The sequence below is a fragment of the Notolepis coatsorum genome, assembly GCF_963971535.1.
Source record: "Notolepis coatsorum genome assembly, chromosome: 4".
NCBI lineage: Eukaryota > Metazoa > Chordata > Actinopteri > Aulopiformes > Paralepididae > Notolepis > Notolepis coatsorum.
Window position 1 is genome coordinate 171,034,422 of NC_140168.1, and position 24,330 is coordinate 171,058,751.

The 24,330-nt window shown below is 43.4% G+C and overlaps 1 protein-coding gene across 1 annotated transcript in view; it reads left to right on the forward strand.

The window, feature by feature from the left end:
• The window catches only part of LOC311226746 (partitioning defective 3 homolog), a gene marked incomplete at its 3' end in the record, with an annotated part of 616,272 nt that overhangs the window by 415,262 nt on the left and 176,680 nt on the right, over positions 1-24,330 (forward strand). Inside the window, 3 exon segments of the mRNA XM_084312156.1 lie at positions 4,460-4,585; positions 12,180-12,922; positions 23,367-23,506. Coding sequence (XP_084168282.1) covers positions 4,460-4,585; positions 12,180-12,922; positions 23,367-23,506 — 1,009 coding nt within the window.

A 24,330-nucleotide genomic window follows, 5' to 3' on the forward strand; every position in this document is an offset into this window, starting at 1 on the left:
TACCGGAGGGGACACGTGATGCAAGGCTTGGTCCACATTGCAGCGGACCAGTGAGAGGCATGGTCTAACAACGTTCGAGACAGGGGAGGGTAGAATTGGACAATACGAAATTGGGATGGGAGAAAAATAGAAAAATGGGGAGAAAAAGTAGATATAAAAAAAAAGACAACATAGGTTGTCTGTTTTCATCCATAAAGACAACACAAGTTGTCTGCTTTCATCATAAAGACAACATACGTTGTCTGCTTTCATCATAAAGAGAACACAAGTTGTCTGCTTCCATCTGTTTTTTGTGAGATGTGTCGTACAGTGAGATGATGTACAGTGATATGTGGTACAGTGAGTTGTGTGGTACAGTGAGATGAGGTACAGTGAGATGAGGTACAGTGAGATGAGGTACAGTGAGATGAGGTACAGTGAGATGAGGTACAGTGAGATGAGGTACAGTGAGATGAGGTACAGTGAGATGTGTGGTACAGTGATATGAGGTACAGTGAGATGTGTGGTACAGTGATATGAGGTACAGTGAGATGTGTGGTACAGTGATATGAGGTACAGTGATATGAGGTACAGTTAGATGCGGTACAGTGAGATGATGTACAGTGAGATGAGGTACAGTGAGATGAGGTACAGTGAAATGTGGTACAGTGAGATGAGGGACAGTGAGATGAGGTACAGTGAGATGATGTACAGTGAGATGAGGTACAGTGAGATGAGGTACAGTGAGATGTGGTACAGTGATATGTGGTACAGTGAGATGAGGTACAGTGAGATGAGACACAGTGATCTGTGAGGTACAGTGAGATGAGGTACATTGAGATGAGGTACAGTGATATGAGGTACAGTGAGATGAGGTACAGTGATATGTGTGGTACAGTGAGATGAGGTACAGTGAGATGAGGTACAGTGAGATGAGGTACAGTGAGATGTGGTACAGTGAGATGAGGTACAGTGAGATGTGTGGTACAGTGAGATGAGGTACAGTGCGATGAGGTACAGTGAGATGATGTACAGTGCGATGATGTACAGTGAGATGAGGTACAGTGAGATGTGTGGTACAGTGATATGAGGTACAGTGAGATGTGTGGTACAGTGAGATGATGTACGGTAGTGAGATGTGTGGTACAGTGAGATGTGTGGTACAGTGAGATGAGGTACAGTGAGATGTGGTACAGTAGTGAGATGTGTGGTACAGTGAGATGATGTACGGCAGTGAGATGTGGTACAGTAGTGAGATGTGTGGTACAGTGAGATGAGGTACAGCGAGATGAGTGGTACAGTGAGATGTGGTACAGTGAGATGAGTGGTACAGTGAGATGAGTGGTACAGTGAGATGTGGTATGGCAGTGAGATGTGGTACGGTGCCATATTGTATAGCAAATACAGGCCATGCGAATGCAATGGATAGCAGAAATAAGGTTTTGGTTTGTCATGTGAAACCTGCCACACACACAGAGTCCTTTATCTATGACCCCCAGGCTCAGCAATATAAACAGTGTCTGTCACGCTTGACTGAGAAGCCCGATCATATCACTTCTCACACCGGGCCAACCTAATCAAACTAAAAGCACATTTGTAAATTAGCATTAAGATTAAGATGCCCCCCTCCCGACTTCCATCCCCGCCAAATCAGATTGCGTTGTGTGGACGCACTGCGGCAGGACACGTCTCTGAACTCTGCCGCTCGGTGAACTGTCTCTGTCCGTCGTCCTGTAATCTCATTGAATCCATATCGAATTAGAAAAGCCTGTGGGAGACGCCGAATACGAGGATCCTTCAGATCAGCCTGGATTACTTAGGCAACACACTCTCTCACAGCGTCTCGAGAGCCATCTCGACACACACACATACACACACACACACACACACACACACACACACACACACTAACACGCACGCATGCACACACACACACACACACACATTCACACACGTAGACGGACATGGCCTGGTGGAGGAGACTCAATTGGATTTGGACCCACCTTTGCCCGTTGAGGGGCGGGGTCGGGTGGGGGCAGGGAATTCACTTTCCTCTCAAGTGCGGCCTGTAAGCATCTCGCAGGTGAAGCCGACCTCCCTGGTCAGCGGCTCGGCTCGGCACGGGGGAGCGGGCGTAAGCCGGTTTACCACGCTGGATTAGCCGGCTATACACAACCGTTCCAGCTCAGGGGTTTTGAGAGACCCCCACAATATGGACAGAACAGTACCCCCCCTCCCCCAACACATGTGTATTGCTGCTGTGCAGACACAGCTCTAAAAGCAATGTGTTTTGTTGTTGATGGGATACAAATTCTATAATAGAAGAAGTGGGATAAAAGTTCTCTGGGTTTAGGAAAGAAACACCTCGTGCGTGGTGAGGACTGCTGTACGCCCACTGAGCCTCTTTATTATTATTCTTTTTTTTGCATTTATATTTTGATCAATTTTGAATAGCAGCTCTCCCACAAAGCTTCCAAAGCATCCCTATATATGAAAGCAAACCCTACATAACTGTGATTGTTCTCTCTCTCTCTCTCTCTCTCTCTCTCTCTCTCTCTCTCTCTCTCTCTCTCTCTTAAGCCTGTGGCAGTGAATGGGTTAACCTTCTGTATGGTCGCCATGAAAGGGTTAACCATTTGGTAGTGTGGTGGTGAACGGGTTAACCTTCTGTATGGTTGCAGTGAATAATGGGTTAACCATTAAATGTGAGATTTTGGTAGTGTGGTAGTGAAATGGTGAATCCCCTTTGGGTACATTGAAGGGTGCAGATTATATGGGGGACAGGCGCCTAACGTACAGTACACTGTGTGTCGAGCACCAGAGGATCGAGGCCGAGGATCGGTCGCGCTTCAGGTCTTTTCATTGGCTGCGTTAGTGGCCTGTCACAATGATCCAGCACAGATGATCGCACGAGGACCACAGCCATGGGATGTATTGCATCGGTATTTACATAGGTTTCAGCAATGGCAGAATGTTAACACATCGAACAAGCACAATATATCGTCTCTCATACCGTAGTAGTACATACATATAATAAATATCAAATCTATGAGAGTACATAGTAAGTTGTATTATCCAAATGGGGACATGTAGGACATATAAGTTAGAGATAGACAGACAGACAGACATACATACCTTTGGGGGGTTGAGTAGTAGTAGTAGTAGTAGTAGTAGTAGTAGTAGTAGTAGTAGTAGTAGTAGTAGTAGTAGTAGTAGTAGTAGTAGTAGTAGTAGTAGTAGTAGTAATAGTAGTAGTACTAGTAGTAGTAATAGTAGTAATAGTAATAGTAATAGTAATAGTAGTACTAGTACTAGTACTAGTACTAGTAGTAGTAGTACTAGTACTAGTAGTAGTAGTAGTAGTAGTACTAGTAGTAGTAGTAGTAGTAGTAGTAGTAGTAGTAGTAGTAATAGTAGTAGTAGTAGTAGTAGTATCAGTAGTAGTACTAGTAGTAGTCTCAGTACTATCAGTATTATAGTATTACTGCATACTAAGAAACATGTGTGAACAACCACATTAGTGTTTGTAATACCACTTCCCCTCATACTACTATGAGTACAAGTACAAGTAGCAATTTCCTCAGCATTTCCTGCTGAATTCAGAGTAGGAATATGCATACCCTGAATATATCTGTTCTGTCATGTTCAGTTGGAGGTTGTAAAGGCTCATCTGGGTATACATGAGGTCCCATGTCCAGGGTTCCTGCGGGGTATTAAATATGATTTTGATAGGTCTTCAATGTATTATATTTGGAAGTTACTTCTATGTTGTGATAGCTTTTCTGTGTCACAGTTGAGTTGAGTTTATTTTATCTCAAACAATCAACCATATAAAAAACACAATAAAAAGGATAAACTAAAGAAATATTTTTAAATTAAATCTTACATTCTTCATTAAATTATAAACAAATGAGTTCGAGAAGGAGCAGAAGGAAACAAATGCGTATCTAGTCCTGCCCCTTCCTCACAATATCATAAAACAAATGATCTTACAAACTGTAAGTATGTCTGAGCTTCAGCAATTTGTGTTGAATTACTTCTTTCATAGTCATTTTTCTTTTCTGCCTGTATGGTCATGAAATAGGTATTCAATTATATTCAAAGTGGTCTTAACAAGGTCTTAAACATTCTTAAATGTAACTTGTTGAAACTTGCAGGAACCCTGTATGTTTTTTAGCTGTTTTGAGGTCCCATCTCTTCTTTTTTGGGAATTTGGCAACAGTCATAATGTAACTGGAATATCTTGCAACAAACTAATCATTGTATCATTGGATAGCTAATAATCCCCTCTTTCCATGAATCCGTCAATGTTTTTCCAGGGGCCAATGTGACTGAAAATGACAGAACAGAAACACTGCATTGTAGTAAAATTTAAGAAACTCCCCTCCCCTCCCCAGGCCCGACTCCCAAGAAAACCCAAACTGCACCATGTGGAGTTCACTACATCGTCATTAACGCTGTATCTACAAATTATCCCCAGGACTCTAGGCTTGTTGGTCAAGCGTCTGGAGCGCGGGGGCAAGGCGGAGCAGCACAGCCTCTTCCAGGAGAACGACTGCATCGTCCGTATCAATAACGGAGACCTGCGCAACATCCGCTTCGAAGAGTAAGACCCAGGCCCTGGGGGGAGGCACCCTGAGCTCCGCTGGTCCCCTGACCTCCCTTTTCCTTTGCTTTACTCCTAGGCGTTCATTGGCTGTCCTTTGGCTACTCTGGTCCATAGCTAGAGTCCTCCGCTTGAGTGCTTCACTTGAATCCTCCTCTCCTCTCCCAGCATACTGTACGCTACACCTAACCCTCCTCGTTTGACTCCTATAGGTCAAACCCTCACTTGCTAAAGTGGCTCCTGCTGCGCTCCAACCCCCCCGCTCCCCTCCACCCTCGCTATCTCACTAACTGCTACATTATTCCTATAGTTTACTTCCTCTGGCTTTCCACCACCAGACACCTCTGCTTTTAGCTTAACATCCTAACCGGTAGCTTCTACTTTCCAGCTCTGCTCCCATTATCCCTCTCTCTTCTTCTTCCTCCCCTCAACCAGAGGGAACTGCTAAATGAACTAACAGTATGCTATAATAAACACTGATTCATGGTTCAAGAAGAAGGTATTGTCTGGGGTGGGAGAGTGTGGAGGTTGGCGAGGGGGGGGGGTGGGTGGAGGTTGGGCTGGGAGAGAGTGGAGGAGAGGGTGGCGGTTGGGGTGGGAGAGGGTGGTGGTCGTTCAACTTGTCTATTCAGTGTGTCTGTCCGTTCAGCTTGTCTGTTGTTCAGCTTATCTGTGGGTGGTTCTATTCCTGAACTACGCCCATTTTCCCGAGTGAAATGTGTTGGCACTCAGTCATACTTCTCGTAGAACACTTGTGAATTCACCCCACAGAAAGAGAGGCCGATGCATCATCGGCTAAAATGGAGCAAAAGTGTGTGTTTTTCTTCTTCTCAAACTAGTTTTCTGAACTGTGAATCAGGTGCATCTCTAAACACTGCCTGCTGCATGCCAGGGTTACCTCACTTTCAATTCAGTCGATTGAAAATAAATTAATAAATGGAAGGACATTTTGATTAAATTGATTGGACAGTTCCAGTCTCATATCAGAAGGTCTTCAATATTTTAAATTTTGAAAGAAATCCACCTCCTGAATCGACTGAATTGAGAGGTAGTTTGTTTGAAGCCAGTCCTGCTACCAAGCGTGTTGTTCTGTGTCATGCAGCCCGGCTCTCACGCCAGACAGAACTGCTGAAATCCGCTGAAAACAATGCATACATACACATGTCATGTGATGTGATGTCAGCATACAATGCAATAGGTCTTCCTCTGTTATATTGCATGGGTGTTGTTCTGTTCAGTCCACAAGGGCAAAAAACATTACTCCCATACGTCAGTACACATATAACAGTGCACACATCATGAATAGGCTTTAGTCCCTGTAAAAACAGTAACTCAATCCATAGCTGTGTCGATCGTTTCCTTTCTGGATTGGGAAATGAGGCGCCCGTACGTAACTCCTCTCGACACGGTGTAAGAGAACACAAGAGGTTTGCCCACTTAACGAACCCGTCGGGGGGCCCCGTTTGTGTGTGTTTTTTTTAAGGGGAAATCGAATCCGCCCTGAGTGATAATTTGCATGTATTATCTTGATGATTTCGGAACAGTTGAGTCAATATCGGTGACTAATGAACTGTCTCGTAGAAGGCTGTGGACTCTAAAGAACCACGGCTGTAATTGGTGACCTCGTTAAGAGATGTCCGTTGCACCTGCTCCAATTGCCCTTGAATGTTTGTGGAGTCGGGGAATTGTACTTGAGAGGTTAAATTCCATGAATCTTTCATTGAGGTGCTAGACTGTGAAAAATTTGGCAACTTAACATGTAATTTAATATTGTGTTGAGTCTTAAAATATCATATTTTCAAACGAGTGAAACAATCTCCCAAAGGGGTGACATCATTTCACTTCCCTTGTGAATTTTTTTTTATGGTATTTCCAAAAAGGTAACTTTTAGTTACTACCATCATGGCACCATTATTATTTAATTATTTATTATTATTATTTATATATAACGGTCGGTGCCATGGTGAAACTGAAATTACCATCATACTACCATGATACTTTTAAACAATAAAAAAACCAAATTAGCTTATTTCAAGGATTGTATCAAGAAGATAGATACCAGTTTCCTCTGTGTGTTCAGTAGAAAGCTATCTGGCTGCACATTAGCCTAGCTTAGCACAATGAATGGAAGCGGACATGGCCGGTTAGCTTTCGGGAGAGGTGTTAGTTGGACAATGCCTAAGCTAACCGGCCATGTCCGCTTCCATTCATTGTGCTAAGCTAGGCTAACATGCAGCCAGATAGCTTTCTACTGAACACACAGAGAGGAAACTGGTATCTATCTTATTGTCTCTCTCTGGAGAAGACTATAACCTAATTTCCCAAAATGTTGGCGTGTTCTTTTAACATGAAGCTTATAATTACTCATTAAGATGTTTTTTTCTTTTCTTGCGTAACCGTTTTTAAACTAGAAAATTTACCCATTCCCTAACCCTGGTGACACCCAACTTCTACAATGTCTACGTCCTTCACACTGTAAATCGGTGCAGCCCAGGGGCGTTTTTAGGGTTAGAAAACATTGGGGGCTTCAGCCCGAGGGGGGGGGGGGTCTACCCTTTTTTTTTTAAACACAGAAATACGCAATTTTAGAGTAATTAGAGATGAATACTGAATAACTAGAATCATTAGAGGTTCTCAAAGTGAGGTCCAGGTCCATGAGAGGGATCTGGGCAGTCCCCATAGAAAATTAAAAGTTAACACTTTGAGTGCCACGCCAGGTTTTCCTTTTTACCCCCTGGATGCCACCATCGGCGCCAATGTTAACGTTAATACCGCCTAATCTATGTTTTAAATTATGGCTATGTGTCTAATCTGCCCATCGCATTATCAAAGACTATTTTCCAGTCAGTGCTGTCGAGGCAGATTGGTTTTTTATCGCATCATTTCCGTTTCAGAGCATTTAGAAAAGCACCCGTTTTCAGATAAAAAACAGCCCATTCTGGACCATTCTATGAAAATCGTCTTTTACTGGAATATTCCACAACGTTGATATTCGTCGGCCTTTTTATGAATCGTTTTCAAATAAACGCTAGATGATCAATATTATACGTGCACGCAAGCACATTCGGGCCGCGCACGGATAATTGCCGCGTTGATTTCCTCTTGGGCTCTTTCGGTTTCACTGTAAAAGTCCATTTCACAAAACAGCTTATAACTTCATCAGAATTAGTCTGATTATCCTAACACTGATAACATAGAGTCCTTACCTGACATCAGATGGTATCCAACTGGTATATTCCAATTCCTGATCACCATTCGAAAAAATCGATAAGTGTATAGATCCAACGCGATACAGTAGAACTCCATGATCAGCGGGGCTCAGACGCTCCAGAATGAACTGTGGTAACCCCGGCTGGATCAGTGGACTCGAAAATGTGGAGTACCGGATTTTTTTCCCCATCCATTTTCATTGAGTCCATTCCAAAATCCCTTATGTCATCTGAAAGACGATAGGGGGCGCTTTTTTCCACATATAATCTCCGGCGGTGCTCGTGTATACTCGGGTAGGCTCGCGTGATGCAATATGATTTCAGATCGCTAAAAAAAATAAAGAAATACGAGAAATCTCGTGAGTGGCTTTCAACCACAAAAATAAACCCGAGATATCTCGTGTGTGGCAGTTAAAGTGTTAACAGGACCAAATCATCAGTTTCTTATTTATTTATTTATTTAGCCAGATAAAACATTGATCTGGTCCAAGAAGCCCCAACAGGAGTACATATATACACATATATATACATATATATATACTGTACATACATACACATATACACCAATAACAAAATAAAAACACAGATAACACTTTAACTGCCGAAAACGCCGGAACTCGTCATTCCCCGCCATGCTCAAGTTGCCGCGGACGCCGGAACTCGTCTTTGATATCAATATTTCAAAAATCTGTGATCGGAATCATATTTTCCATCCGGAGCCCTTGACACACAGTTCTGATCTCCTCTCAATCCTCTAGCGGTTCAAGAGCGCCATCTGGTGGCCGATCGGCAGATCGAAACCGGATGTCAACCTTTAACCCGGTAGGACTCACTCCATATGGGGTCCGGGCACTCGCTAATGCTAGAGAGACTCCGTCTTCACACAGTGAACATCGATCGGTGGAAATAACTCGAAAAAGCAACATGATTTGGACGTATATACTATTATACAACCTGGAAATAGATCAGGCATTTCTACATCCCATAATAGAAAAAAATCTGTTCCACGCTCATCTGCCAGCGGCGCGAGGAAGCCACGGTAAGATTCAGCGTTATATTCTAACGTGTTCTTTACTAACTGATGAACATATGACCCACTCTGGATGAATCATCTAACGCTGCCCACGGAATTATAAACGATCCCCCGCCCATCCGGTCATCATCAGATGATACGTAGAAACTTCTAGAAGTACGTCCAATTGAAATTTTTGATCTCGCACAGATTCCTACCAAACTGTATTTCATCATCAATATAATGCATTTGGGGCTATAAATCACGTTCTGGAGAAAGCTGCAGAAAGAGATGAAAACATACTTATACTTTAGACCATATTTTAGTATGCATATGTGAATGAAAAAGTTTAACGTTGCTACACCATGAACAATACATATAGGACCTTGAATGGGCCCTAATAATGGCAATCTAGCAATAGAATTTAAAAAGTTATAGCCCTACAAAGAAGGGGAACTTCTCCATGTTAAATAGAGCTGGCAACGGATGGTATATCATGAATTTAACCTTAGGCAATCAAAGTGTTAAGAATCATACACATAAGCAAATAAACAAACATATGCACAGCCTATGTACAAAATAAATAAACAGTTCATCTCTAGTCTTTACAGTTTTCTTCAATTGCATAAACACTCAAATCAAAAGTATTACACAATTATCAAAACCTTACACTCAAGGAGCAAAATATAGGCCCATATTTGCACCCTTACAATGTCAGCCTCACTTTTTGCAAAACAATACACACAGTGATTTGCAAAACACTAAACACACTTGCATTACATTAGACACAGAATGTCAAATGACCACACATATGAGCCAATTGGTTAAACACAGCCATCAGATGCACAAACACACCATTGCTTAATTGTAGATACACAATCAGGTTTAAGCACTATAAAAATGCAGCAGGTGAGTTCACCTGTCTTCAACCAAAATGGAAGGAGAGTGAAGTACTGTACACAGAGAACGTGAAAATATACAATGCATTCACCAAACACTACACAAGACAACCAATGATGTGTTATGCACATAGTAGCATGAAAACTGGGACATGTATTGTTGTGATTCTCCATGTTGAAATGTTGACTGATTTGGTTATATGGAGAGAACATTTATATTTTCATCAGTCTGCATCATTGATTTGGGTATATGGAGATACCATGTAATTTTTTTCATCAGTCTGCATCATTGATTTGGGTATATGTAGATAAATAAATTATATTTTCATCAGTCTACAGCATTGGTCTTGTGTAGTGTTTGGTGAATTTATTGTATATTTGCACATTCTCTGCGTACTTCACAGTACTCTAATCACTGAGAAGTAGAATTGCTATATGTGTTTTAGGTTAAGCACAGCAGTGTGTGTAACTGGTTCAAACAGAATTAAGTCATATGAAACGTGTGTTTCATATGGTAACAAAATTAGTGTATGGTTTTGACAAGTGTTTAATTTAGCAAAGGATCTGAGGTGTTCTGATAATTGTGTGTGTGGTTGTGCTAATTGTGTGTTTTGAAACACCGGGCCCCGTTTTTCAAAATCATGCTTAGGCAATCGAAAAAAAACTATTGTGTGTTTCATTATATACATATGTTTCAGTCTTCTCATAAAAAAAAGATTAGATTTTGGGGTCTTTTCCTGCCTTTGGTCCGCTTTGCATTCACATTTCAAATGAACCGCAGCAGGGTTTACTTGCAAGAGTGAATGAGCTTTCACACCACCCCAAACCAACCGGATAATCCGAGGTTCGATTAAAGCTTATTATAGGACACTGGACATGGGTATGGATGGCTCCAGGTGCTGCTGCGTTAAAGTGCACATCTTCAATATCTGTACTATTTAAAAGCACAGTGCAGGACACACTCAAAGGTTATCGCACCTCAGAGATGGCAGTGGACATGTATGACAGGACAAAGGCCATATGTAATGGCCTTTGGATTGAGGAACATACTACCAGCCAAAGGAGGAAGCAGAAAAGGATGGACGAGTATGTAGTTGAGTCATCTTGTGGCACAAGCTCAGACCTCAGCTCAGGAGATCAGCTGAGACAGAGACTGTTCTATCCAGTCGTCGACAGAATGCTGCAAGAGCTTGAGAGCAGGTTCTCATGAGTTGGATAACAACTTATGAGAGGCATACAGGCATGTTATCCAGCCTCAGACCAGTTTCACTCAGTGGAATTGCTGCAACCCCTCGCCACACATTACAATATCCAACTATTGCCAGAGGAGATCACAGTTGCAAAGTGTTTCCTGGTCAGGACAGGCAGAGATGCAGTCCCTACTATCCAAAGTGTCTTTTCCCTCCTGGATGATGATAATAATAATAATAATAATAATAATAATAATAATAATAATAATAATGCATTTGATTTATAAGGCGCCTTTCAGGACACTAAAAAAAAAGTCCACAAATCGGTGAATGAAAGAATTATAGGATCAAATGAAAACTACTTACTAAAATTTTTTAAAAGTACTAAAAACCAACAAAAAATACCAAACACTAACAAACATTCAGCACAGACAATGGGGATGCTGACATCTAAAAAAAAAAAAAAAAAGCCCAGGGCTAACGACGCCACTGGTGCAGCCGCAGAAAGTGCCTCTCGATGACATCACTGATTCATCACGTTTCTCCATTGAACAGAGAGACTCATTAAGATGTAGAATGAACTGCGCCCAGCAAAACAAAATGTGTGAATACCGTTTTATGGGGGATTATCCCTTTCAACAGTAGCTTGAGGAAACCGTTTCCACCTCGCCTGGCACTCCGTCCCGCGTTCTGGCATCATAAAAGTGGCAGGGCTGAGACCGCTTTCCCCTCGGGAATACTCCAAGACGGCTGGGAACGAGACGGCCCCTGGAATTCCTGTCAAGGAACGTTCAGGGCCACCCCGAGCAGCTGTCGCTGGACAGACATACCAAACACGTTTTTTTTTTTACTGAAGCAGGTGCCACTAACAAGCCCCCCGCCCTCCTTTATGGTTTGCTGACACAAGTTTCCATTCACACCTACTGTACAAAAGAGGCTTGAGGGAGAGAAAAAAATAAAGGGATCATCTCGACTAGTGGGATAGAGTTCTCCTTCATTTGGAGCCAAAATGAGAAGGGAGTATACGATAGAGCTGTCGGTCGGAGCACTGACTGTCGAGACCTCTTTTCATAGCTGCTCATTCTGCCAAATAAGTATTAATTATCCTGTCAGGATGCACAGGTGGGCCGAGATAGATTCTACAGTATGTGGGTGTGTGGGGGGAGGGGGTGCGGTGGTGTTTGTTGTGTGTGTGTGTGTCCAAGGTCCTCATGCCACTGACCCCTATCTCCTTCTAACCTCACTTATCCCTCCCCCTCTCCCCCCCCCTCTCTCTCTCTCCAGTGCCCAGAATATGTTCCGGCAGGCGATGCGCTCGCCCGTCATCATGTTCCACGTGGTGCCGTCCTCGATGAAGGCCCACTACGAGCAGCTGTCCCAGAGCGAGAGGAGCCCGGCCTACGCCTCTGGCCGCTTCAGCCCCGAGTCCCTGGCCGGCAGCTCCGTCTCCTCCAGCCTGGACCACACCCCGCAGAGGATGTCCCGGCAGGGGTCCCAAACGCAACCCCACGGACACCAACAGCAACCCCACCCATATCCTCACCCGAACCAACCCCCGAGCCAACACCCTCACCCCAACCCGAGCCAACACCCTCACCCGAACCAACCCCCGAGCCAACACCCTCACCCCAACCCGAGCCAACACCCTCACCCCAACCAACCCCCGAGCCAACACCCTCACCCCAACCCGAGCCAACACCCTCACCCGAACCAACCCCCGAGCCAACACCCTCACCCCAACCCGAACCAACACCAGAGCCAACACCAGAACCAACACCAGAACCAACACCAGAACCAACACCCGAACCCACACCCCAAACCTCACCTGAACCAACACCCAAGCCCACCCCCTCACTCGGAGCAGGGCAACTCCGCACCGTGCTCGCCTCTACCTCACCCCATGGTCTCTGCGGCCAAGCCTCCGTCGGGCCCCCACGCCCCGTCTCCGCACAGGGCGCTAAGCTCCACCCCCACACCGGGATACACCAAAAAGGTGGGGAGGCGGTTCAACATCCAGCTAAAGAAAGGTGAGTCGTGCCATGGGGTTCCCTGGACTTTTGTCGTATTAGGACTACCATTCCATAAGGTATTATGGAAATCTTCCATCAAGAGTACGGTTGTTTGATACGATTTAGTACATATTACAGAACTCCATAACTTTCTATAATATGCCAGTAGATGGGGAAATGGTGAACCTGATGATCAGAATATAGTCATTCCTATGCATTCTCTCATTGTGCTAACTTCTGTTGAATTATATAATAGTGGAATTTAAATATTCCACATTTTCCTGGGGGGGGGGGTGCACTTTTAGAGCATTTAAAACATTTACTTATGTGTTCTTCTTCTCGTGTTCTACTTCATTGATACGGAGCTGCTGTAGAGAAGTAGATGGCTGTGATTGCATGTTGCGAGTTCGAGCAAACTCATAAGCACACAGGGAAATTGTATGACATTCTTTGCGGCTCAGATATGTGCAAGCTAGGGGGGGCCCCCTGGCAACCCCCCCCCCCCCCCCCCGGGCCTCATTATATGCCATTGTGTTATGTAACCATTTGCTCTGGATACATTCAGGATTAGGTGTAGCTCAGAGTGAAAATCTGATATGTAATAATAATCTCAAGTAGTTTCGGTGCATTTGGATTTCATAAAGTAGAACCGATCCGTGTGGTGTATAATGCCTCAAACACCTTAAAAGAACACGCCAACAATTAGCTTACCCTCTTCTCCAGAGAGAGACAAGAAGATAGATACCAGTTTCCTCTCTGTGCGTTTAGTAGAAATCTGGCTGCATATTAGCCTAGCTTAGCACAATGAATGGAAGCGGACATGGCCGGTTAACACCTCTCCCGAAAGGCTAACCGGCCATGTCCGCTTCCATTCATTGTGCTAAGCTAGGCTAACGGGCAGCCAGATAGCTTTCTACTGAACGCACAGAGAGGAACCTGGTATCTATCTCCTTGTCTCTCTCTGGAGAAGACGGTACGTTAATGTTGGCGTGTTCCTTTAAGTACTTACAGGGCTAGAAATTGCGACCGAATTGGTTGCATCTGCGACTGAAATTGTATCTGTTGCCGTACTTTTGTTGCTTTTGTCCTGTTGATGTGGTGCTTTGTTTTTGGTGCCCGGGGCTGCTGGCTGGCTGGCGTTGTGGGAGGGTGGAGTGGAGTGGAGATGCTTTTGTTGTCCCGTGGGAAATTTGACACTGCAAATGTGGGGTTTCCCACGGGATGGTGGGGGTGTTTCTGTTCTGTCCTGTTCTGTCCTCTCGTGGCGTGGGCCGGTTGGCAGCTCCGGGTGCTGGAAGTGGAGCGTGGCATTGGTGGGGCGGCAGCGGTGGAGGTGCGGCGGTGGGCGAAGTGCAGTGGAGTGGCGTTTCAGTGGAAGATCAATACATGGAGAATGAAGACATAATAATAATAAAAAAGCTAATGTTGCTACCTACTGTACCCGGAGCTGCTAACTGGCTAACATTATGAGAGCTAACGTTGCTACCTACTGCACAAGTGCATTGGTTTAGTGCACTTCCTACTTCCTACTTCTGGTTGCTGCTGAACAAGTACAAGTGCATTGGTTTAGTGCACTTCCTACTTCCGGTTGCTACTGAATGGACGTGTTTGTGCGGACCTGTTCTCCCAAACTTTCTTGACTGTTTTCCTTTTTACGTTATTTTTTCTTTAATTTTTTTTTTTTAACCATTGATCTTAACTGATCACTGTGAATTTATTGCTTTTATCATTATATATGCCTATGTTTGTTTACAGCACTTTGAGCTACATGACATGCATGAAAGGTGCTTTATAAATACTTACTTACTTACTTACTTACTTACTTACTTACTTACTTACTTACTTACTTACTTACTTACTTACTTACTTACTTACTTACTTACTTACTTACTTACTTACTTACTTACTTACTTACTTACTTACTTACTTACTTACTTACTTACTGTGCGACCTCAATATATAATTGGGAGCATTCGTGCGAGTGCAAATAATTGTTCTGGTGCGACCCCTCCCCGAACGTCCCTTTCTCTGTTCATTTGCTAGTTTGTCACTCAGTATGTGCCAGTGAGTTGATAGTGACCATTCTAACCAATCAAACGTGAGCTTGACGTTCTTACCTCTAATGCTGATTTTAGATTGGTTAAATTGACGCACATACACGCTCACACACCCTCATTGCCCCTCCCCGCCTCATTCGCACCGAAGATAGCAAGCGTGCAGGTCCTCTTTTAACATCACTGAAGCAACAATTAAATAATGGCCCAGTAAACTGTTCACTTTAGTTTAATACACAAGGCGTTGTCTAACGTTATCTAGCTGGCTAGCTACTGATAGCTCATAACATCATTGAAATTCGTTTTTGCAGCTACCGTTCTTCGGGTGGCTAACGTTAGCTACCTAGCAACTGTAGCTAGCTAATATGGGCTGTGCTGGCTGGCTAGTGGCTACCTTTTAATTCGCAGTGGAGTTAACTAACTGTACAAATCGATGTGGTTGGCTGAGACTGTATTTTGTACGGTTGGCTGCCTGGCTGTTGTGGATTCGGGTAGCCAGCTAGCAGCTAACATCAACTCAACTTCAACACTGAGCTTGTTTGCCGACAGCAATGTAACAAACAATATGGATCATGAAAGTTTATTTGGAAGTATACTTAGTTTTAAAGTGGTCAGACAGTTCCCTCTGTGTGTAATACAGGCAGTATTCACACATTCATAAATAACACTTACAGAAAAGCTTATTGTGCACTGTAATACGTTTTGTTCAATGGGGGATTTTTTTATGTACCGAATACCGTGAAACCGTGGTATTTTTGCCCAAGGTTATCGTACCCTCAAAATGTCATACCGGCACATGCCTAGTCTACACTATAGGCTACACTACTAGGTCTACACTATACTATAGTTTAAGGCTACTTTCACTGTTTTACTGCATTACAGTACTGTTATATTGTAGTTTTTTTTATCAATAAAAAATATATATTACATATATATATTGTTGGTGCTCCTTACATTTTGGTGGGTGCTCCTACATTTTTGCTGGTGCTCCCAACTTTTTGAAGTTGGGAGCACCAGTGCTACTAAGTAAAAATGTTAATTTCGAGCCCTGACTTACCCGATCTCAGCCAACGGCTATGTGACAATCGCCATCTGTGCTTAGCATTCCAATAGCTTAGCCTCTTGCCATGAGAAGGAACAGTTTGTCTGAGTTTACGGGGGCCAGTTGAAGAAACAAACAATGCTCAACTAGGGCTGTACCGAATGCTTCGAAGCTTCCATCATAATGTTAACATTCAAATTCTAAATGAACATTTGAATTTTTTATTTTTAATAAAACTTATTTTTAATCACTTTTTTAATTCGTTTTTTTTCAATATGTTTAAACCAATGGGGGTTTTATTCACAGTTGCAGTTAAAGATTAGGCTACACTAATATTATAATATTATACTATAAGACATCACCATCACTTTCATACCAACCGTGCCCTTATTGGATTATTTATGTTGACGAAACTGATTAGTTATATTCATTAACCATTTATCTGCCGGAGATTATTCTCATCTTAATCCCTTCTCTGCCAGTACTATAAGTCTATGGAGATGTTCCCCTTCTTTGCAGGGCTATAACTTTTTAAATTGTATTGCTAAATTGACATTACTATGGCCCATTCAACATCAAGTATCTATCGTTTAGGATGTAGCAACGTTCTACTTTTTCATTCACTTTTTCATTCACACATTCATACTAAAATACGGTCTAAAGTATAAATATGTTTTTTATCGTTTTCTGCAGCATTCCATAGAACGTGAGTTATAGCCATAAATACATATATTAGATCATCAAATGTAGTTTGATACCGATTGACACCAGATAAAAAATTTCAACTGTACGAGGTCCTAGACGTTATGACTTATCATCTGCTGGTGCCCGGAGTGGGGGGGGGGGGGGGGGGGGGGGTTTATAAGTCTGTGGCCGACGTTAAATCATTTATGTAGTATGGGTGATATATAGATCAGAGCAGTTTGTATGGATAATAATAATCAAACACGCTGAAACTCACCGCAGCTTCCTCGTAGCGATGGGGGATGCTACTGGAGCAAAAATATCGTCATTATGGGATGTCGATCTAGTTGGTCCAGTTCCAATATACGTCCAATCATGTTGTTTATCGAGTTATGGCAACGGATCCATGTCCAGTGTGTCGAGATGGAGTCCGAAATATGGGTGAGCACCACTTCCGGCCGCTCACTTCCGGTTTTGGCAACTCGCCGATCGGCCACCAGGTGGCGGTCTTGAACCGTTGGAGGCAGGGAGCGAAATTAACTTTTTGACTCACCGGCCAGTGGCGGGTAGATGGGAAGAGTCTACCCGCCAAGCATATTTCTTACCTGCCAAAATATTTTTGATTAAAAAATATATATATATATATTTTATATAATTTTTTTTTTTTTAAATAAAATATATATTATATAATCATACTTGTAGTTGTATTATCTGCGAGACATTGCCACCACGCAATAAGTCAAAATGCTTGCTATCTGCAAACAGCTCCACTGTCTGTGTGTATACTTGAGTAGCCTCCAGCTCCAGCAAGGATTCTCCGGCCCTGCAGCTAGACCCTATATTCAGCTAGACCCTACATTCAGCATGCAAGGATTCTCCGGCGATGCAGCTGGACCCTATTTAACGTTACGGTTATTTTGTCAAATCACATTCAACATGCCCTCAGCTAGAATACGCATTCAATCAATGTTATAAGACATTGATATCAGGAGCTATCTGTAGCTACTGCTAGCCCGGTAGATAACGTTAAGACAATTTAGTTTACTGGGACAGATGGATCTGCATTATTATTATTATCTAACGTGAGCTAGCTAACGAGGGAACGGAGGTATTATGCACTCGAGTAGACTATTGCTGGAGCATTTGTTGATATCAGCAGCTATCAGTAGCTAGCCAGCTAGATACCGGTAGACAATGCCTCGTCATGTATTAAACTAAAAGTGAATAGTTGACTGGGTCATTGTTTAAACAGTAACGTTAGCTCATGGAGGTCCGATATAGACTAGAGCAGACGGAAGTAAACAAGCCAAATGGGAGCTTCCGATTGGTCATTTGCTTTTTTTTCTCATGAAACCAGTCACGTCACTCTACTGTGATTGGACCGTTGACTTGAGTGCAATGTGGGACTTGTAGTTTTTTAACGATCTCGCGGCGGAGAAAAAAAAGACGAGAGCGGCTATAATCTGTACTCGCACAAGAGTATCGTTATGAACTACACGTCTACACGCCACACGGCGGGCAGCCCTCTAAGTGTCATGCGCCAAAGGTAAAAACAGACCGCCCCTGGCGGGCGGCGGGCTTTAGTTTCGGTCCCTGGTTGGAGGGTTAAGCGGAGATCTACACCACCCGTCAAGTCTCCGTGGGTGAAATATGATTGTCATGACAGAAATTTGAAATATTGATCTCAAAGACGCTGTACGACATTGGCAGATTACGCATGGCGGAGAATGACGTCATAACACGTCATTGGCGAGAAAAGGGTTAAAGAAAGTTGATTTAATAAAAGAAAAAGACTCGTTTAAAAAAAATTATATTTTATAGACATTTGAAGCTTCGTTCGAATACTTCAATCGAAGCTTCGAATGTTAAAAAATGACATTCGGTACAGTCCTACGCTCAACTCACTGGGACTTCAAAGACAGGACACACAGGAAGAGGTTGTTTGGAAGCAGAGAAGAACACGGAAACGTACCGACATGTCAACTGTTGGGTGATGTAACCAGTTAAAAAAAAACATGCTTTATTCACCAAGCTCACCAGAATAATGTAAGCCGGCTCAAGTAAATATATATCTTTTTTTATCAGGTTTTCTCCCTCCACAAGGGTGATGTTTCAGGCCTAGGTCATTCCATTGAGCTGCAATTAACACAGGGATTCAGTGTCACACTCATGAACTCTCAATAACTCCCAAACCAAATACATTGTACGTGAGGTTTTTTAACGGTTCTAGATTTGTCAGATAATATGTGTATAGTAAATCAGAATTGTCTTTCCCAAAGTGTATATAATTTTCAGTGCAAAAGAAAAAAAGTGCACATGAGAGCAGAAAATGGGATTCCGATCGAAAAAGGAGAAATGTCGTAGCAATAGATCATTGGAAGAATATATGATGTCTGGAGAGATGTTTTGGGCGGTAGCTGTCTTGAACGACAGCGGTGGAGAAGCTGGCACAGTTTTTACAGGCCTCTGCCAATAGGGTACCAGGTGTTAGTGCCAGGTCCCAGGGCCAGGGAGCTTGTTGCTAAGCAGCCACCGCTCCCATCACATTGTCAAATGCCATGTCGGAGGAACTCGACAGGGCCACTCCATATGCCCACTGCAGTTCCTTCCCATATCTGGAATCAGTCCAAAATAATTAAAACAGGTGGCAGAGGAACCTGGCTGCTTGTTATTTCTGCTTGTTCCACTGATCTTAAAGGGGACATGCATTATACATGGCTTTTTTCAGTGTCTAGCATTGTTTTATAGTAATAGGGGTTAGTATCAATGGGTCTGTGTCTCTAAATACCATATTCTCACCTTATATGTATATGTTGTGTCTGTCCACTATGTTTGTTAATTTGTCATCTCCCCCCCCCCCCCCCCCCCCCTATGTAAAGCGACCTTGGGTCTTATGAAAGGCGCTATATAAAACGAAGTTATTATTATTATTATTATTATTATTATTATTATTATTGGCGGATTGCTCTCATTCAGTTGAGACAATTTCCTCCTCCAGTTAAGTAGGTCATTCTGATTTGACTCGCTCGGTGACGTAACTGGGAGCTGGTGGAGCTGATTGTGATCTGATTGGCTCTGTGGTTGTAGCGCATAGTGAAACCCGACACTTCCTCAAACAGAGCGAGGCAGAGAGCACATAGTGTAACCCGACACTTCCTCAAACGGGTTTTGACTGCGAGCAGGGACGAGCGAGAGAGAGGGAGAGATAGAGAGGGAAATAGATGGATAGAGAGAGAGGGACCCGTCTTCTCTCACACACGCAGCGTTTACACAGTGCTCCGTGCCTCCGTGTGTCCCTCTCTCTCTCTCCCTCTCTCCCTCTCGATCTCTCTCTCTCCCTCGCAGTCGAGCACCAGCATATCACTGTAATATCTTTGCGCATTCTCCCACGCGCACACCCGTATTCCGATCTGTACAATAATAATCACAGGGGTATATATTGTCATTTGAAACAAGTTACCAATGCATTGTCCCGTGGGATTATGCCCCCCGCAGCGAAATTAATTAGTATCCCCCTCAGTCTCTCTCTATCTTTCTCTGTGCCAGTCGCAGACTGTGTGGATGACTGTCACTCAAAGTGCTTATGGGCGGAGCCAGGCTAACACAGCCTGAAATCCAAAGTGAGAAAGATTTGGCTTTTGAGTACTTGATTAGAAATATAAAACAATGCATTTTTTTTAATAAAAGCTTACATATGTGTTCAATAGACTCACAGGAATTGTGTAAATTGCCCAAATAGTGCTAGGAATAGCAATGCATGTCCCCTTTGACCACTGATCCTGTGCTCATATTATTATTACTACTGGCTGTTATATAATACTAATAATAATAATGATGATTATTAGTATTATTATTATTAGTAGTAGTATTATGTGGGGCGACAGTGGCTCAGGAGGTGGTAGAGTGGTCGTCTGGTAGCTCCTCCCGGGCAGCGTGTCGATGCGTCCTTGAGCAAGACACTTAACCCCCTAATTGCTCCCAATGTGCAGGATGGCACCTTGCATGGTCGCCTCCACCATCGGTGTGTGAATGCGTGCGTGAATGGGTGAATGTGAGGAACAAAATTGTAAAGTGCTTTGGATAAAAGCGCACCCTTTTTATTTACCATTATTATATTCCTTTGCTCTGTTTGGACATGAAACCCAGATTAATGTTGGATTCCATCCAGGATATTATTTATATTGCCATATTCTGCGTTTTTATTCCAAGAAGACGTTGTGTTTTCACATGTTTTGTTCTCTTACTGGAACACGCTGCCTGCTGGGGTGTCCCGCAGCGAGTCACCAGAGGCCACCACTCGGCTTTGGTCCATTTCTTTGTGTCTGGAATGCAGACGTTTTTTTTTTTTTTTTTTTTTACTTTTTTTTAGCGTTTATCGCTTTTTCTGGTCAAGCATGACCGACAGAAACAGGTTGAATGGGATGTAGAGTAGGGGAAGACACTCTGAGAAAATACGGCGGGTCCGGGAATCGAACTCGTGTACCCCAGATCCGTGACGAGCACGGTTGTCCCCGACGCAGAAATAGCGCCGAGGTACGCAGTGAGCTACGGGAGCTCGCCCTGGAATGCAGACTTAAGTCCAGCGCTCGGAGGTTCAGAGATTAAACTCCCCGCTTTGTTTACGCTCTGGAATCGGACGGCTCAGTCTCTTCAGGCAAATCCCAGAGAGTATCGGAATCAATCAAACTATCCTACACAGGAAATTGCTTAGGTATGTCTTCATCAAGCTAATGGATGTTTTAAAGATCCACCCCATCTCTTATTTAGTCTCAGTTGCCGGAAAGGATATAACACGGCACCTCCTCTGCCAGTGGGAAGTTGATTGGCTCGTCAATGTCGGGTATTAAAGTGTGGAAACGTGAAACGGAGTAGTCGCAAGTGTTCTGCCTTTGTGCTCGCGTTTGAGTCCACAGCTCAGTCTGAGAGATATTTGAGGATTAGAGGCCCCGTTTGCTAATGATGTGGACTCATGGCGCCGTGTGTTAATATCACAGTGACTCCCCCACTGTCTAATGTGGTCTGATCACGTTGCTATAGTCCGATATCGCCCTGTCTATCATCTCTCTTTATCAGCGCCAAACACCAATAGCGGGAGTGTAACAATTCAAACAATGATTGATTAAAATGTTGACTCTTGAGGCAAATATTCAGTGCGTCACATGTTTTGTATTATTATTTTATACCCCTACCCACAGTCTTCCCAGGTTAATTTCTTCATGAATAAGAAATATGCTGCATATTTGATAGTGTGGTCTGCATGGTTAGGGTTAGGGCTTGCAGGAACATGAATTGTGGGTATTGACACGTTTTGTTTTCTAACATTTTGCACATCATTTTCATTAGCTGGGCTTTGGGCCTATAGGGTGATGAATTATTGATGACACGACATAATGGGGATGATGTCTGTGGTCAGTTGCAATTAAAAGAAAAAAAGTCTGGCTTCTGGAGGACATCGACAATATGCCACCAGTTTATTGTGTCATATAAACTTTTATTGTGGTACATATGTATCACATTATGGTCTGTCTGTATCTCTCTCTATCTCTCTCTCTCTCTCTCTCTCTCTCTCTCTCTCTCTCTCTCTCTCTCTCTCTCTCTCTCTCTTTCACTCACTCACTCACTCACTCACTCACTCACTCACTCACTCACTCACTCACTCACTCACTCACTCACTCACTCACTCACTCACTCACTCACTCACTCACTCTAATGCATGCAGGGAGAGAGCATGCAGCACACACATGGACCGTGAACACATGATGGGATTATTCATGAAGCAAACAATAAGGCACTGAGTGGCTTTCACCACGTACTGTAAATAAATACATAAAAAAGGCCCCAGGATAAAGAATGTGCTTTTTATTTATTTTTGTACCCGACAGTTTATCTATGTACATACATCTACAGCCTGGGGTAGTAGTTACAGGGGGACGGGTCATATTCCACCACGTTTTAGGATTAATGCCACTTTTCCACTGCCGATAGTAGCAGTGAGCCCTACCTGTATCTTAAGTTGTTAAGTAAGTTACTGAGCTTATGTCTGTTCCTGTATCTTGAGTCTTTAAGTTACTGAGCCTCTGTCTGTTCCTGTATCTTGAGTCTTTAAGTTACTGAGCCTCTGTCTGTTCCTGTATCTTGAGTCTTTAAGTTACTGAGCCTCTGTCTGTTCCTGTATCTTGAGTCTTTAAGTTACTGAGCCTCTGTCTGTTCCTGTATCTTGAGTCTTTAAGTTACTGAGCCTCTGTCTGTTCCTGTATCTTGAGTCTTTAAGTAAGATAGTATCTCAATGTTTTATGATGATGTTCAATGTTTTATGTTGATGTATGTCCTGTCTCTTAATACCAGGGACCATGATGGAAATAAGTGTTTGCATTTTATCACGTTTTTATCCCTTGGATGATGTCTCTAATCCACAATAAAATCAATCAATCAATCACTGACCCTCTGTTCCTGTATCTTGATAAGTGTGTCGGTTAACCTCTAACAACACTTCTCTCTCTCTTGCGCTCTCTCTCTCTATATCGCTCTCTCTCTCTTGCTCTCTCTCTCTCTCTCTCTCTCTCTATCTCTCTCTCTCTCTCTCTCTCTCTCTCTCTCTCTCTCTCTCTCTATCTCTCTCTCTCTATCTCTCTCTCTCTCTCTCTCTCTCTCTCTCTCTCTCTCTCTCTCTCTTCACCCGCAGGTCCTGAGGGCCTGGGCTTCAGCATCACGTCGCGTGACGTGCCCATCGGCGGCTCGGCACCCATCTACGTGAAGAACATCCTGCCACGTGGTGCCGCCATCCAAGATGGCCGCCTCAAGGCCGGGGACAGGCTGCTGGAGGTCAGACAGATCAGACACATACAAACCCATAATACACATTTCTCTGCCTGCAAGAGTAGTATCTCTGAATCTGAATCGTCAGGGGAGACACAGGAGAGAATGTTCTTTATTGAGACAGTAGGAAGGCTAAGAGGGAGACAATGTAGGTTCTTTATTGAGACAGTAGGAAGGCTGAGAGGGAGACAGTGTAGGTTCTTTATTGAGACAGTAGGAAGGCTGAGAGGGAGACAGTGTAGGTTCTTTATTGAGACAGTAGGAAGGCTGAGAGGGAGACAGTGTAGGTTCTTTATTGAGACAGTAGGAAGGCTGAGAGGGAGACAGTGTAGGTTCTTTATTGAGACAGTAGGAAGGCTGAGAGGGAGACAGTGTAGGTTCTTTATTGAGACAGTAGGAAGGCTGAGAGGGAGACAGTGTAGGTTCTTTATTGAGACAGTAGGAAGGCTGAGAGGGAGACAGTGTAGGTTCTTTATTGAGACAGTAGGAAGGCTGAGAGGGAGACGGAGGAGGGAAGGTTCTGGTGAAATCTGATCCCAGACCAGCAGAGCTACATGTGGCTCCAGACACCAGGGGGTCTGAACCACTACACCATCTCTGTCTTTTCTTTTTCCCTGCCAAAAAATATGATACGCTAATTGACCGGGATGTTTTTGAAGTCACATGATCTCCCCCACCCTTGTTGCCATAAAGGATTACGGTGCATGCAACAGTGCACGTATGATGTGTTTGTACACGACTTTGAAGGGTCATGATAAGCGTTGTGTGTTTAAATCACAACGTGAGCTATCTTAGCAGCAGTACCAGACCTTTTCATCTCTAGTGAGGAA